We start from the raw sequence: 17,394 nt of genomic DNA, 5'->3' as shown, positions 1-17,394 counted from the left end.
CACCACTTTGGGAGGCCAAGGTGGGCAGATCACCTGAGGTCAGGAGTTCGAGACCAGCTTGGCCAACATGGTGCAAAAATTAGCCAGGTGTGGTGATGCGTGCTATAATCCTGGCTACTGGGGAGGCTGAGGCAGGAAAATTACTTGAACCCAGGAGGCGGAGGTTGCAGTGAGCCAAGATCGTGCCATTGCACTGCAGCCTGGGAGACAAGAGCAAAGCTCCGTCTCAAAAATGAAGGAAGGAGGGAAGGAGGGAAGGAAGGAAGGAAGGAGGGAAGGAAGGAAGGAAGGAAGGAAGGAGGGAAGGAAGGAAGGAAGGAGGGAAGGAAGGAAGGAAGGAAGGAAGGAAGAAAAGAAGGAAGTCCAAATTTTTTATTGCAGGTTGCAAGACTCGGTATCTGCCTACCTCTCTGGATTTGTTTCTCTCTGCACTTCTCCTTATACTTAAAAGATGCAGCTGTATTGAATTTTTTTCAATTACTTGAATACTCATTGCTCTGTCTCATTTCCAGGCCTTTTTACATATTCAGCCCTCTGCCTACAATATTTTTTCCTACCCTTCCCCTGACTAACTTCTATGCATGTTTTGAGACTCAGTGTAGACCCCATTTTATCTAAGAAACATTCCCTAATGCTCCAGCAGGTGCCCCTCATTAAGTGTTCCTATAGCATCCTGTACTTCCCCTATTGCACTGTGCTATAATTATTTATCTACAAGTCTGGATCCTCTTCCTCCACAAAAGCAGTTTATATCTTGTTGGCCAAGGCTGCATCCCCTAATGAGGATAATACATGGGATATACCATGCACTCAAATATTTGTCGACCAAATCAGAGACTGTTTTGCAGCCTTACTATAAATCCCAGTGTCATAATTCAGACATCAGCATAATTCCAAATGTGTTTCGGTGCTACCACAGCCCTTAAAGAAATAAAAATTACATTAAGTTCTTTGTTTTCTCTAATACTGTTTCTAAACCTCTTCCCCCATCACTTCCTGTTTCTTTTTTTCCTATGTGCCAGTCAGCAACTACCCTTATGTTCCCCTCTGGACATTTAAAATTTCCTAAACCAACTAGATCTGACTTCTAAGTTTCTCCCTCTCTCCTTTCTATGCAATTAAAGTTACTACTTCTGATGTCAGATTTTCAAATTAAACCAATTCAAATGATAAAAACCTTCTCATGAGTACTTATCTTTTAAAAATAATTTAATAGTTTATTATATTTATATAATTCAATTTATAAAAGTGGTATATGCTTATTAGGGAAATTTGCTTCATCTCACAGAGTTAATCACTATTAATATTTAGGTGTATTTCCGTCCTGCCTTTTTTTCTCCAAATACTGTGTATAAGTGTGTTTTGCATATTCGTGTGCCTGCTGCTTTCGCTAAACACTACAAGCATTTTCCATAATATCAAAAGCTTTTCAAAAAACAACTACAATACCATTTAATTCAGAAGATACATTATGTTTTATCTAATTACTCCCCAGGGACATTTGCACAGACAACCTGGCTCACCCAAATCGTACATGTTCATCTCTAATTGAACATGTATAAGGGTGTTTTTTCAGCAAAAAGCTTCCATGTTCCATTTCAACTCCAGCTGTTTTTACTATCATCACCACCACATCTCCTTTAGCATCTCCCTTCCATATTTTGTATGCCAGGCAATATAATTTATGAAATCAAAGATGCACCACATCTAACTCAGTTCTCCTTAACTTTTTGATGAGTGTGTGTTAGAGAGAGAGGGAGAAAGAGAGAGAAGGAGAGAGGGAGGAAAGGAGGGAGGGATAGAAGGAGGGAGGGAGGAAGAGGGGAAGGGAGGAAGGCAAGGAACTAGAGAAAAAAATGGGTAGCACAACAAAATTAAACATTTGAAACCCTGACTTACTGCTAGTGCATAAAAACTGTACCTGCATAAGAATTATGATTTTTCTATTAAAAAATACTGCTTTGTCTTTTTTCTTTTTTTGAGACAGAGTCTCTCTCTGTAGCCCAGGCTGGAATGCAATGGCACAATCTCAGCTCACTGCGCCCTCCAGCTCCCAGGTTCAAGCAATTCTCTTGCCTCAGCCTCCCAAGTAGCTGGGATTACAGGCACCTGCCACGATGCCTGGCTAAGTTTTGTATTTTTAGTAGAGATGGGGTTTTGCCATGTTGACCAGGCTGGTCTGGAACTCCTGACCTCAGATGATCTGCCCGCCTCGGCCAAAGTGTTGGGATTACAGGGGTGAGCCACTGCACCCCGCCAAAAAATTATTGCTCTGTCTTCTTTGAAAACACCTTAAAATAATACTATCTCTTACCAGTGCCAATACATTAAGAAATTCTCTTGTGTCAAAATGTAGCAAAGTCCGAATGTAAGGATAGATTTCTTCCTCAGGAGAAGCCTCTGCTGAATGCAGGCGAATTAGAAATTCAAAAACCTGCAAGTTGGGGAAAAAATGTTGATTATTTTCTCACCTGACAAAGTATCTTGCTGAAGCAGTGATTCTCATTTGGATAAAATAAAGGCAGGCTGAATTCAGTTTAAATTGCTACTGTATTTTAAGTTCTCTCTTAAATTCTCTCTCAGCTCTAATTATTGACTTTAGTAACAGTGTGTAAGCGCTCTCCTGTAACAGGTGATTGCTCCTGACCCACGGTAAGCCTCAACTGCAATTTGTCTTCAGTGCATCTTAACAAGAAACGGAGAACAGTCAAAAGGCTATAAAAATAGTACCAACCTGGTTTTTAACCAAGGGAACAAGATCTTCAGGGATGTCACCAAGGGGATAGGCACGACCTGCCAGACAACAGCTAGAAGAAAAGAATGAGAACGGATCTGGTGACTTGTAAAGGGGATAACTTTCAAGCGAGTAACACATTGTTTCTCAAACTTGAGATACTAGTTCAACTTGTAAGTAGGCTCAGCTTTTGTCAGTTAGGTCAAGTTCCAAAGCAGGTCAAGATGACACTCGGTTTAGAAAATGTGGGCAACAGATATGGAGGTGAGGTAATGCATCCTGTGACTGAGTGGGAGCTTTCGTTTCTTCGTATGTTTCCTAAGAAAAACCAATGCTCTATTAAAGGGGCAAGAAGGAATGAGGACAGACTTCTAAAGGCCTCATACCCAGCGTTTAGAAAGATGGTGCCTAATGGCACCATTATACTATGATTAACCTGTTAAAAGCCTGGCGTTCTCAGATACTGTTAAACCAGGGGCTCTAAGAATGGTATTAAAGATGGGGACAGAGCTAGGCTAAATGTCTGGGAAATGTCTGCAACAGGACAAACCAGGGAGAATTAGAATCTGAAGAGAAATTCACCCTACAGTTTTACCTCCAAATCAAACCTTCTTCATGGCTAAAGACTTGCCTTGTGAGCTGAATTACTACAAATGTCATCTGAACATGTCTACCTTTTTTCTATTTTTTTGGGGGAAGGGAGGGAGCAAATTTTAAACCTTTTTGAACTACAATTTTCAGTGTTAGACTGGAGACAACTGGACACCAGCATATCCTGAAGAGTTTAAAGTACAGATGATAAAGCACTAAGTAAATGCGTATTTCTTTCATGCTAAAGAATCAATGTAACAAGTGTGAAACAGGTTTCAAAGTTAACTCTGACATTAGATATGAACTAAAATGATGTTCTGCTAGGTTCTGCCACCTTCCTGCCAAACAGCCATCTACCTAAAAGTTCTACCAGGGCTCAATTCCAAGCTGGCATAGTCTACAGGAATGAACCCTGCTCCAGGAGTCAGGAGATAAACATTCTAGTTTTACCTCTGTTACTAACTTTTTCATGATTTGAACAAGCCTCTTGCCCTCATATATAGAAACAATACACATCCCACATAGTTGTCACTAGTAAACATAAAAAACCCGGGTTTCAACACCAAGGTTTCTCAACCTCAGCCCTACTGATATTTCGGGCCAGATAATTCTGTGTTGTGGGGACTACTCTGTGCATTGTATGATGCTTAGCAGCATCCTTGGCCTCTGCCCACTAGACACCAGTAGCATCCCTTCTCTAGCCCCAGTTATAACAACCAAAAATGTCTCTAGATGTTGCCAAACATCTCCAGGGAGTAGGAGACAAAATTATCCATGGTTGAGAACCACTGCTCTACATAAAAGAATTGTGCAAAATGAAAAGTACTATACAGATAAGATCATAGTATCTCTAAAAATATAGGAAAAATATAGAAAGAACATACATGCAGATGAATAAATAAAACAATCTTACCTAATATATACAAGAAGCTTATTGCCCATAACAACTTGTTCATCTAAAATAGAAAGAGACATATCTTCAGCAATTTTCTCTCAAAACCTTTTCAGAAAAATAATCTTTATGTAGAAACAAAAAAATAAAACTTGGCATTTAAGGTGAGGTAAATATATTCCCAGATAACAGGAAGTTGAGATAAGACCACTTGATTGGTTTTTAAGTTTCCATTAGATTCTTGTCACAGACACAATAGCAATATAAGCTATTCTAAGATAGATGTAGAAGGAATAGATCTGAGGGTAGAGATCTATGTATTGTTGGCCTAACTAACTTGTGACCAAGGGAAGGTGTAGGGCAGGCAATGAGTTGATGAACTGTACATCAGAACCAATTAATTAGTGTTAAGGCATAACCATACTGTCTTCTTTTTTGTAATATGGACTTTCACCACCCACAGTACTCTAGGGCTGAAAAGGCCATTGTTCCCAAATGTTTAAAGTAACAGAACTAAACTAAATGATCTTTAGGGCCCTTTCTATTCTAAGTTACATAAAAAATGTAAGATTCTGCCATCTTGTGATATGAGCCTGTTCTTTGACTAAAGAAATCAGAAAGATAATACGACAAAGTTTGAAGCCAAGGGGTCAAGGGCAACACAGAATGGAGCAGGAGCGTCAACAGGGTGAAGTGACTGGGAACACCCACAGCACGCAGATGATGGGAATCTGTGGTTGGCAATAATGAAGAGCTGGAGTTTCTATTTTTGGTATATGAATACTGGACATAATGCAAGCAAGTGTATGTCTTTATCAGTAATCTTTCACAAATACTCAAAATCTGTAATGTTGTTAGTGCATGTAAACTTGAATTGCTCCAAATGTATGAATAACTACATTTTGCTTCCGTTCCAAATGTTATTTGATTCACATCAACTAGTATGATACATGGTGATCATCACCTGCATGGCATAACAACTTAATGTTTATTGGCTAACTAGATAAACACGAGTAAAAGAAAAATAAAGTCTCAGGACCCCAAACTCGCTATGCCAAAAGGAAAAGTTAAGCTTCGGAACTGAGTCATGTAAAAAACAAAAACAAAAACAAAAACAAGCAAACAAAAATCCTGGCTCCCTTTGGTTCCTAAACAGATTGCTGCAAGATAGAAGGCCATGTCTCCCCAGCTGGCCTCCCTCACCCTGACAATGTAAATTAATAGCTGATCTTCACAGGCACTGGACAAAGATAAGACTATAAATTATTCCTCAGCCCATCCCAAGACAAATGCATATTTGACTTCTTCCTCTATTCTATGTTTACTTTACCTTCGGTAAAATGCAGATTCACTGAGCATGAGACAAATGCATAATTAACTGTTCCTCTTTTCCCTCTTGCCCACTCTCTACCCTTTAAACACTGAAGTTCTCAAAACCCTCTGTGGAAAAAGCACAGGCGGAAGATCCTACTGTAGCCTGTGTCTCTTTCTTCCAGTGTGTCCTCAACCTTGGTAAAATAAGCCTCTAAATTGATTGAGACTTGTCTCAGACATTTTTTGATTTACACACCTTTCTTGATGGAAATCTCAGGTAGAATATATCTAGCTCATGATATTCCTAGAGAGAGCTAAACGTTATTTGTTTAACCTACCCATCTCCATTATTTCACTACTGTGAGCTTCTTATGAGCAGAGTCTGACATTTCTGTATTTCTACCATCGAGTATAGTGTCTGGCACATACGTAGGTAATTAGCAAATTGTATGCTGAAATGAACTGACATAGTACTTAATTTTCTACAAGCCTTCTCTTCCCAATATCTTCTTTTAGACAACTTTTCATTATAAAAGATCATCAATTCCATTCAGACGTTTTAATTCTCCACCTTCATTTCTGGTAGACAGAGATGTGAAAGGCAATTTTCAACTTTGCCTCAAAAAGATTAGGTTCAGGGCTACTATTAGGTACGGGGAGTTAAGACTATAAAATGACTCCCTCACCCCCACCCTTATAGTAAAAAATTATAAAACCTGGACATCATACAGAAAGTAACTACCTGAAGATACCAAAGAGTTACTGAGGAGTGAGCAGAAGCATGAACTGGTGAGGACTTCAGCCTCATTTGGGGGAGGAGAGACAGGCAGCCACACTGTTCTTCCTTCTGGCCTGTCCCTGACGTAAGCATACTCTGAACTGCACACATAGGGAGGCATGGTAAGGCCCCTAACCTTCCTGGCACGGGGGGGATCAGAAAAGTGAGGTCAGAGAACCATGAATATGGAAGGGAGTTGGGGAATCCCAAAAGGTAAAGAATCAAAGAGGAGATCCCCAAATTGTCTGCCACATCTGGAGTGGATCCATTTACTAAACCACCATGCAGGAAAAAGACTCAAAGCAGCTTAGTCAAAGACAAAAAACCAGGATCAAGAATGCAGCTTCCTCTCTGAAGGTTTTGGAGTGAGGAGAGAAGCACATGGGCTCTGGTGGAGAGTTCCTTCACTTGGAGAAGCGAAGATAGGGAGTTAGCTGTACCAGTAAATTATCACCTCTGTGGCTTTTGGCCTGGGTCTAAGTGCTGTCTGTGTGGCAAGCACAGCAGAGCTGGAGGCCATCATGGAAAAAGCAACAATCTTTCTGGCAAGGGAAACGTGAAGTTAAGAAACATAAACAGTTTAAAAATTAGGAGAATCTTGCCGGGAGGCTGAGGCAGGAGAATGGCGTGAACCCAGGGGGCGGAGCTTGCAGGGAGCTGAGATAGCGCCACTGCAGTCTGGCCTGGGTGAAAGAGTGAGACTCCGTCTCAAAAAAAATAAATAAATAAATAAAAAATAAAAATAAAAAATAAAAATTAGGAGAATCTTGCAAAGAAAAGAGAAAGAGGAAGGATCCCCAAACTCTGTCTACCCTCATCACTGTCTGACCGCTGAGCCATGAGTGTGGATCAGAATCAAAGCACATCAGCCATCCAGAAATGACCTGAGGAGAGACTGGAGCTGCACAGAGAGAGGGTTTGCAATTCAAGCCCACCAAGAAAATTATCTGATAAAACAATGGAAAACGATACTCAGTGGTGAAAAATACCTGATAGAACAATGGAGAATAATACTCACTGGAGAACCCATACTCTCCACACAATGTAACATTCATAATATCCAGATACAGCCCAAAATTATCCAGCATGAAAAACCAAGAAAATAAAACATACTCTTCTTAAAAGTGAATGAAGTCCAATCCTGAGATGAACAAAATGTGAGAACACGCAAAGATTTTAAAGCACTATTATAATTATCCTTAAGCAAAGGAAATGGTTTCATTGCATGAAAATTTCAACAGATAAATGAAGAGTTGCAGCAGAGAAAACAGAAACAAGAACTAAATGGAAATTAGACCGAAAAATGTAACTGTTGAAAGTAAAAAATCACTGAGCAGATTTAACAGTTGAATTGACATGAAGGAGTTAAGAGCAAATGAATCTGAAGGAAGAGCAATAGAAATCATCCAAGGTGAAAAACAGAGAGGAAAAAAGACCAAACAGAACACAATCAAAACCCAAAGAAACAGACCTCAGAAATGGTGGAGTAAGGACCTGCAAAAATCTCCTCCATAAAAGCAATACAAACACCGGTAAAAACCGTCAAATTGGCTTTTTCAGAACTCTTGAAATTAACTAAAAATTTGCCATAATCTGAGGAATGTTTATTCAGAAAAATGCCTGAATCTCAGGAAGACCAGTCAATTTTAGAGTTTTAACTTTATTTATTGCCATCTCCCTTTCTCCAGCTCTACTGTAGTTTTGAAAACCAATATTGCCTTACAACTTGGGCAGCTGTGAAAACAAGTGGAACACAGTGGGTTTGATAGCGACAGGAGGCAGCCAAATGCCTAGGCAGATAGGGGCGGGTCCCTCATGAAACCCCACCTTCAAGACAAAAAGCAGCCTGAAGGCTGAAAGACCAGATTACTGGTCTGGATGAAACCTGCAACCTAGAGTGAGAACTTCTGTTTCTGTTTGCACAACCTTTCCCAGTTGATTCTTTCCGAATAATGCCTTTTAACCAATCGAATGTTGCCTTTTCCAATACTGCTACAGCCTGCCCCTCCCCTATTCTGAGCCCACAGTAGCCCCAGACTCACCACATCGAGGGGACATGCCCGCCTTCGGGTAGTGGGGCCACCCCCGCATCCCCTCTCTGCAGAAAGCCATTTCATCACTCAATAAAACTCCCTACCTTGCTCACTCTTCAATTGTCAGTGTATCCTCATTCTTCTTGGATGCTGAACAAGAGCTGGGGACCCACCAAGTGTGGGTACCCAGAAAGGCTGTTACACTGGCCTTTTGCCTTCGCTGGCAAAGTGCAGCCACCCCACACAATGGGGCCAGGGGCCGAACGAGCTGCTAACATGCTGCCGTCCATCAGGCTGTGGATGATAAAACTGAAAGAGCTAATTAGCACACTAACACCCCATCTGGGGCTTCAGGGTCATGGGCACCCTTGTCTGGATACTGCTGCATTCCCCTCAAGACCGTGGGCCTCACATGGAGCTTGCTCCTGTGTCAGCACTCGGAGTGGCCAGCTGGATCCCATACTGGCTTGCTCATGTGCTCCCTCCCACAAGGGGCTGAGCACAGCAGGCAAAGTAGACAGGGTGCCCCTGCTGCAAGTCCGGCAAAGGACCGAGAGAAAATTCCTGTGTCAATCTTGTAGCCCCTCAAATGCCCCACTGTCAGAGAATTGTCACTATTTGACCTATCTGGCAGCTTACTTAAAAGTTCCATTTTCAGGGCTTATCTTTTTTTGCCCTAACTCAGAACTCACTCTGTGGGAACAGCACTATCCCCAGGACATTTGTGAAAACAGTCAGTGCCATTGTTCAACATTACAGCGGGGCTGAGACAGTGTTAGTAGTTGGGACTAATAAGTGGTGCACCAAAAACCTTAAAAGGAAAAACTGGAGAACGGGAGATCTGCAGGGGCTTTTGAAAAGTTCTAACATATTCCTGGAATGCTAAAAGGATGTATGCATATAAAGGGCTTTGCACATACCCAGGGAAATTCTCAAAGGCCCTAATTTATAACCCATGGCTGACTTTGCAGCTCTGTGCAAGCAGGAAGGGAAGGCTATAGCAGAATTCTAAACTGCCTGCCAAAGAACTGAAAATTCCAACATAAAATGAAGCAGGAACTGATAGGATTAAAGTGAGAGAAGGACAATTCAACAATATTTGGAGACTTCAATATCCCACTTTCAAAAACAGATAGAACAATCAGTAGAAGATGAACAGCAAATAGAAGACTTGAACAAAACTATAAGCAAACTAGACCTAACAGACAAAGAAGCCCAGAGAATTTCACCCCAAAATATGGCACCATGGTGTGCAGATTATTTTAAATTAAGGGTCATTGAAAGTCAGAATATGCTGGGAGAGACTTGTGAAAGGAAAATAAATCTTGGGACCCCAAAATCACTAAGCCAAAGAGAAAAGTCAAGCTGGGTACTAATGTCAGGCAAACCTGATTCCATTCTATCCCTAAATAAGATAGCTACAAAGAAGCTACATACCTCCCTCACAATTTACACGCTCCTTGTGGACAAAGGACAGACAGAACTCAAAGTCATCTCTCTGAGGCTCACCTGAGACAAATGCATATCTAATTGCTTCCTCTGCCCTACTGTTTATGTAAAAATGCAGATTCACTGAGCCAGACTAAATTGTGTATGCAGTGGAAGGCTGATCAAGGACTCAAAAGAATGCAAACTTTTGTCTCTTACCTACTTCTAACCTGGAAGCCCTCACTTCAAGTTGTCCTGCCTTACCAGACTGAACCAATGTACATCTTAAACATATTGATTGATGTCTCATGTCTTCCTAAAATGTATAAAAGCAAGCTGCCCATCTTGGACACATGTTGTTAGGACCCTGAGGCTGTGTCACGGGTGCATCCTTAACCTTGGCAAGATAAACTTTCTAAATAGACTGAGACCTGGGCTAACAGGTCTCAGATAACTTTAACAGGTTAAAGATATTTTGAGTTAACAGACTCTACTCTGATATTATGTGATCTACCTTAAGACCGGACCCTCCAAAGAAAACACAATTAATTGCCTTCCATCCCTTTCCTGAAATCTCTTTATCTACTGAGGAAAAGAAACCTAAGGAATACAATCGCACCTCTACAAGCTTTTTCACAAGATAATGTCCGCCTCTGAACAACGATCCAAATATTATTGGATCATTCAAATTCCAAAGAGGATCCTTTACAAGTTAACTTCTGTCTCCCAGGTCCATTCATTCCCCTAATAATCATTTACGACCCCTTAAAAGAACTGCCTATTTCCCCATCTCCCTTCTACCCCTAAGAAAGGATGCATCTGCACCTCATTGGGTTTTTGAGTAATCATGGTCCTTCAATTACCCCATGTTTATGCATGTTAGCAAAAGTATATGCCTTTTTCTACCCATTAATTGATTATTAATTCATTTCAACACACTTAGACTCAAAGTTTCAGAGGGAAAGTTTAAATTTCCCTACACAGACATCTATGTAACACTCTATCCAACAACAGAAGACATTCAACACATTACTATGCTCAAGTGCACATAGAACATTCTAGAGAACAGACCTTACGTGAGGTCATAAGTCTCAACAAATTCTTAAAAGATAGAAATCATAAAAAGTACATTTTCTGACCACAAAAAAAGTAGGAATCAATATGAGAAGGAAATGTGAGAAATTCACACATAGGTGGAAATTAGACAACACACTTCTAAATCACTAGTATCACAAAAGAAATTATAAAATACTTTAGGATGAATGAAAATGAAGACAACATACCAAAACGTATTGCTTAGAGGAATATTTGTAGCTGTAAACACTTAATTTTAAAAAAAACACAAAAACAAAGACCTCAAATCAACAATATGAGCTTCTACCTAAAGGGCTGAGCTTCCAAAGGGTGTGAAAAATTCTAAGGCTTCTGATACATATATTGTGCTAAACTGCTCTATAGAAAGATTGAACCAATTTTACTCCCACTAGCAGTTTATGATAGTGTTCATTTCCTTAAGAAATAAGTATGATTTTAAAAAATATTTATTAATTTGTTTGGTTAAAAAAAACCTCTTCATTTTAACTTGCATTTCTCACATTACTAATGAAGTTGAACACCTTCTCAATGTTTACAGGCTAAGTTTCTTTTGTGAATTGCCTTAGTGTTGTCTATTCTTCTATTAAGGTGTTAGTCTTTCTCACAGATTTTATTACTTTTTATATATTGATATTGAGCCCTGAACCAAAGAATTAAAAATATTTTCCTGTTCTGTCAAAAAAAAAAAAAAAAAAAGAGCTGAGCTTCTACCTAAAGAGCTTCTGACCCAAAGAACTGAAGAAAGCAAATAGACTAAAGTTGAATGCATGAAATCAAAATTGGTTCTGTGAAAAGATCAACAAAACTGACAAACCTTTAGACAGACTAAAAAAAGAGAGAAGAGTCAAATTACAAAAATTAGTAATGAAAGAGACATCACTACTGACCTTACAGAAATAAAAGGAATTATGAAGGAATACTATAAACAACTATATGCCTACATATTAGATAATGCAGATTAAATGGTCAAATGTCTAGAAATTAAAAAACTACTAAAACTACTGAAACACTCAAAAAGATAATCTGAGTAAACTCCAACAAACAAAGAAACTAAACTAGTGCTATGGTCTGAATGTGGCACCCAAAATTCATGTGTTGAAAACTTAATCCCCAATGCAACAATGTTGGGAGCTGGGGGCCTTTGGGGAGGTGTTTAAGTCATGAGGGTTCTACCCTCATGAATGGATTAATGCTGTAGTAAAAAGGGGCTTGATGGACTGGGTTCACTCTTTTTCCACTCTTCTGCCAAGCGAGGACACAATGTTTGTTCCCACTTGCCCTTCCAACTTCTGCCATGTGAGGACACAGCAAGAAGGCCTTCATGAGACACTAGGTGCCAGCACCTTGATTTTGGACTTCTCAGGCACCAGAATTGTAAGACATAAGTTTGTGTTCTTTATAAATTACCCAGTCTTAGGTATTCTGTTACAGCAGCACAAAACAGAGCAAAACAACTAATAATTTTAAAACTTCCAATAAAGAAAAGCCCAGGCCCATATGGCTTCACATTGAATTCTGTCAAACATTAAAAAAGTTAACACTAATCCTTCACAAACTCTTCCAAAAAATAAAAGAGAGTATACTTCCCAACTCATTCTATGAGGCAAACATATCAAGATACACTCATAACAAGACAGGTATTCTTTTGATAACAAGATATCAAAAGAAAACAAAACTGTAGAACAATATCTCTTATGAATATAGACACACAAATCCTTGAGAAATACTAGCAAACTGAATCCAGCAACATATTTAAAAGATTATATACCAAGTGAGATTTATCCCAAGAATGCAAGGTTGGCTTAACGTACAGGATCAATTAAATAGATCATATCAATAAAATAAAGGACAAAATCCACAAGATAATCTTAATAGATGCAGAAAAAGCATCTGATAAAGTTCAACAGTCTTTCATGTTAGAAACACTCAAACCGGGTAAAGAAAACTTCATCAAATGGGTAAGACCATCTACATCAAATTTAATGATGAAATATTGAGTGCTTTCCCCCTAATATCAGGAAAACAAAAAGACATCCATTCTTGCCACTTCTGTTCGACACTGTATTAGTGGGTGTAGCCAGCCCGATTAGGGAATAAAAAGAAAGGCATCTAGATTAGAAAGAAAAAAGTATAATTATTTTTATTTCCAGAAGACATAATCTATATTTTCCTTAAAAAGTTCTAAGAAATTAAAAATTAGCACTAATAAATGAATACAGCAAGGACGTAGGATACAAGGTCAATATACAAAAGTCAATCTATTTCACACTAGCAAATCCTGAAAATAAAATTAAGGAAACAATTTCATTTATAACAGCATCAAGGTGAATAAAATACTGAGGAGGAGGAAAAGAAGTATATGACCTATACATTAAAAACTGCAAAACATCATTGAAAAAAATTAATGAAGACCTAAATAAAATGAAAAGATGTGCTGTGTTCATGAACTGAAAGATTTGGTAATATTAAGACAGTAATAAAATTGATGTACAGATTCAAAGCAATCCTTATCAAAATCCCAGCTGCCTTTTATGCAGAAAAGGGGAAAGCAAAGTGACTTTAAGACCAAAATAAGCTGGGTACAGTGGCTCACACCTGTAATCTCAGCTACTTGGGAGGCTGAGGTGGGAGGATTGCTTGAGGCCAGGAGTTCGAGACCAGCCTGGGCAACATAGCAAGAATTTTTTTTTTTAATTCAGCAGGGCATGGTGGCCTGTAGTCCCAGCTACTTGGGAGGCTGAGGAAGGAGGATCACTTGATCCCATAAGTTTGAGGCTGCAATGAACTATGATCACACCACTGTACTCCAGCCTGACTGACAGAGTGAGACTCCATCTCTAAAATAAAATTAATTAATTTTAAAAAGATAAAAATAGAAAAACATATCACATTCATACATTAGAAAATTCTACAGTGTTAAGATAGCAATTCTCTCTCCCAATTAATCTATAGCATCAATGCAATCTCAAAGAAAATCAAATGAGCTTTTTTAAAAAAACTGATGAGCTGATTTTAACGTTTATATAGAAAGGCAAAGAACCTGGACTAGATAAACCAATTTTGAAAAAGAAAAACAACATTGTAGGACTTAAAATATGTGATTTTGAGACTTACTATGAAATTACAATAAGCAAGACAGTGTATTACTGGACAAGGATAGACATATAGCTCAACAGAACAGAACAGACAGCACAGAAACACATCCACAGTTATATGGTCACTTGACTTTTCATAAAGGTGTCAAGGTAATTCAATGAAAATAAGATAATCTTACCAATAAATGGTAAGACTTACAGGAATAACTGATAGCTGTATGGAAAAAAATCCTTGAACTTTACCTTACATCATTTATAAAAATTAACTCAAAATGAATTATAGACCTAAATACAAGAGTTAAAACTACTAAATTTCTACAAGAAAATGCAGGAGAAAATATTTATGACACTGAATTGAACCAAGATTTCTTAAACAGAATAGCAAAAACCTAATGACAAAAAAAATTAATAAGATGAACTTCATGAGACAGAGTCTTGCTCTGTCGCCCAGGCTGGAGTGCAGTGGCAAGTGGCATGATCTCGGCTCACTGCAACCTCTGCCTCCCAGGTTCAAGCAATTCTTCTGCCTCAGCCTCCTGAGTAGCTGGGACTACAGGCACCCGCCACCACAGCCGGCTAATTTTTATATTTTGGTAGAGACAGGGTTTCACCATATTGGCCAGGATGGTCTTGAACTCCTGACCTCGTGATCTGCCCACCTGGGCCTCCCAAAGTGCTGGGATTACAGGCATGAGCCACCACGCCCGGCCAGCTTGGGAACTCTTAACAATTCAATAATATGAAGACAACCCCAGGTCATCTCCACCAATTAAAAAAAAAAGGGGGGCTAAATATTTAAACAGAGAATTCACAAAAGATATGTGAATGGCTAAACAAGCACATGAAAAAATGATTAACATCACTAATGATCAGAGAATAAAAATTAAAATCACAATGAAATACCATTACTTACTCCTTAGAATGGCTAAAGTTTTAAGAAGATTTTAAAACACCGACAGTATCAAGTGCTTGCAAGGATGTGGAACAGGAACTCTCAAATATTGTTGATGAGAAATGGTACAGCATTAGGAAAAACCATATAGCAGTAGCTTAGAAAGTAAAACATATATTTATCATACAATCCAGCCATTCCACACTTAGGTATTTGGCCAAGAAAATGAACACATTTGTCCATACAGAAACTTACAGCTAGGGGTCAGGAATGGAGGGTAAGAGAACAAGGGGGGATACTTGAGGGAAGGAAAGTTTTCTATATCTTGACTTTATTAATATGAATTCAATATGAATATCCAGTTGTGATATTGTACTTTATTTTTGCAAGATGTTATCATTGGGGAAACTATGTAAAGACTATATAGGATCTCTATGTCCCATTTCATATAACTGCATGCAATTATCTCAAAAAATTTAACTAAAAAAAAACAAAAAAAAACCAAAAAACTTAAAAAACTTGTCCACAAATGTTGTAGCAGCATTATATTATTCATAGTAATCCCAAACTGAAAGCAACTGAAATATCCATGAAGTGGTGAATGATTAAACAGCTTATGGTATATTCAATCCATGGACTATCATTTAGTGGTAAAAGGGAACAAAATATTAATATACATAAAACAAAATGGATGACTCTCAAAAATATTATGCTTCATCCACGTTAAGTGAAAGAAGTAAAACACCAAAGATTACATAGTACATAATTCCATTTACATGAAGTGTAGTGACAGAAAGTTGATCAGTGACTGCCCAGAGCAGGGCTGTGGGGAAAGGATCAAGTACAAAGGGGAAGGAGGAAACTTTTTAGTATGAGAAGCTATGGCTCCTTCTACAGCTTGATTATGGTGGTGTTACATGACTGTACATGATTACAAACATTCACACTGCACACATATAATTGGCGAATTTTGTGACATTTAAATAATACCTTAAATACAGGAAAGCAAAAAATTAAGGCTTAGAAAATAAATACCTGTTAGCGTTTTTCCTGCATTCAGAGGAGGAGCAATGACTCTGAAAAGTTTCTGCATTAAAATTAATAGGAAAACAATCTTCATCATCTCAAATATTATTTAAAAAATAAGAATCTCATGCTATTCATCACCATTCACTAATGGAATTAGTCATTTATCATTAAGATTAAATATGAAAACCTTTCATCTGTACATGAAATGTTTAGAAGGTTCACTGAGAAACAATCACTGTTGTCATATTCCTCACCGAAAAAAACCATTTAATAAATACTAGTTACATAAAGGGCTTACCTGAGATTATAATTTTGATATAAAGTATCCTTTGGTTCTTAAACGCTTTATTCTTTTAAAAACTAGTAAGCAAGTGAAAGGACTTCCCACTAAAGTGGTAATAGAGATGATTTTAAACTGAAAACACCCAATCAGCAGCCACAGAAAGATATATCATCTAAACTTAAGCAGAGTCTCCCAAATACTTAGCTGCCATGGACCCCCTTCAGAGGGAGATTCCTATTTGGGAAAAAACTGATCCTTAGCATCAGGAAATGCAAATTCAGCTTTCCATTAGCATCAAAAAGCCCAAAAGAACTTTCCATGCTTTCCCACTGAAGACCTAACTACCTGCTACCCCCATTTTTGTTAAGCTGGTATATAAACGTCTACCTCTGGCTACTCAGCAGAGATGCTTATTACTGAGTGTTCCTGCACATATGTGAATAATCCTTATCTTTTCTCCTGTTAATCAGTATATTGTCAGTGAATTCAAAGCCTTCAATCCTTTCCCTGTACCTCCCACCACTGGGACCTAAATTGGTAAAGAAAAAGTTTTTCCTCCCAACTCAAGGCACTATTCTTACCTTAGTCAAAACTAGAAAAAAGGAAAGATTTCTGAGACTATAGTAGTCATCTCAAATGTGATGACACGCTTTCATTCTAAAAAATCTAGACAATTTCAAGAGACAGGACACCTTCTCTTAATTCAGACCTCTTTAAGTACTAAAATAGCTAAACTTTAAACACTTCGAACACAAAACAAGGTAACCTCAATAGCTCAGTGTTCCATTTGAGATGTATCAGTATAAATGCAAACCAGATTTTATTAATATGAGGAATACAAAACCCACACAAAACAAAAATTTCAAAAGCAACGTAACAAAAATACAGCAATCATCTTGTCAATGCAGAATGCACCAAAATAGAATCTGTTTTGAGGGATTATTTTGAGCAAAACTAGAAACTGTATTAATTCTTCTGAATTGTGGCTTAGTTGTGGCATGCAGGGAGGCACTGGACCTCCCTGAGGAGGAAGCCAATGACTCTTTTTCAGGGAACTACTGGACCTTAATGACGGAGCAGCCGAGAGGTGTTCAAGACAAAAAAAATCCTTGAGATTACAGACAATCAGGGCCAAACCCCCAAAACCAGGGGTAGAAGGGTGGGGGACTAACTTTAGAAACTAACCGAAAGAAGAGAGGTGCAACCAAAACTGAAGGGTTATGAATTAGA

The 17,394-nt window shown here is 38.5% G+C and overlaps 1 protein-coding gene across 2 annotated transcripts in view; it reads right to left on the bottom strand.

The window, feature by feature from the left end:
- The window catches only part of VPS8 (VPS8 subunit of CORVET complex), a 236,506-nt gene that overhangs the window by 132,015 nt on the left and 87,097 nt on the right, over positions 1–17,394 (bottom strand). For both annotated transcript variants that reach the window (XM_054481040.1, XM_063662489.1), the window contains 4 exons: positions 15,888–15,939; positions 4,239–4,281; positions 2,735–2,807; positions 2,315–2,434 (listed from right to left, as the gene is read on the bottom strand). In XM_054481040.1, coding sequence (XP_054337015.1) covers positions 2,315–2,434; positions 2,735–2,807; positions 4,239–4,281; positions 15,888–15,939 — 288 coding nt within the window. The remainder of the gene's footprint in view (positions 1–2,314; positions 2,435–2,734; positions 2,808–4,238; positions 4,282–15,887; positions 15,940–17,394) is intronic.

Source organism: Pongo pygmaeus, chromosome 2 (assembly GCF_028885625.2).
Source record: "Pongo pygmaeus isolate AG05252 chromosome 2, NHGRI_mPonPyg2-v2.0_pri, whole genome shotgun sequence".
NCBI lineage: Eukaryota > Metazoa > Chordata > Mammalia > Primates > Hominidae > Pongo > Pongo pygmaeus.
This window is presented reverse-complemented; position numbering and strand designations above follow the sequence as displayed.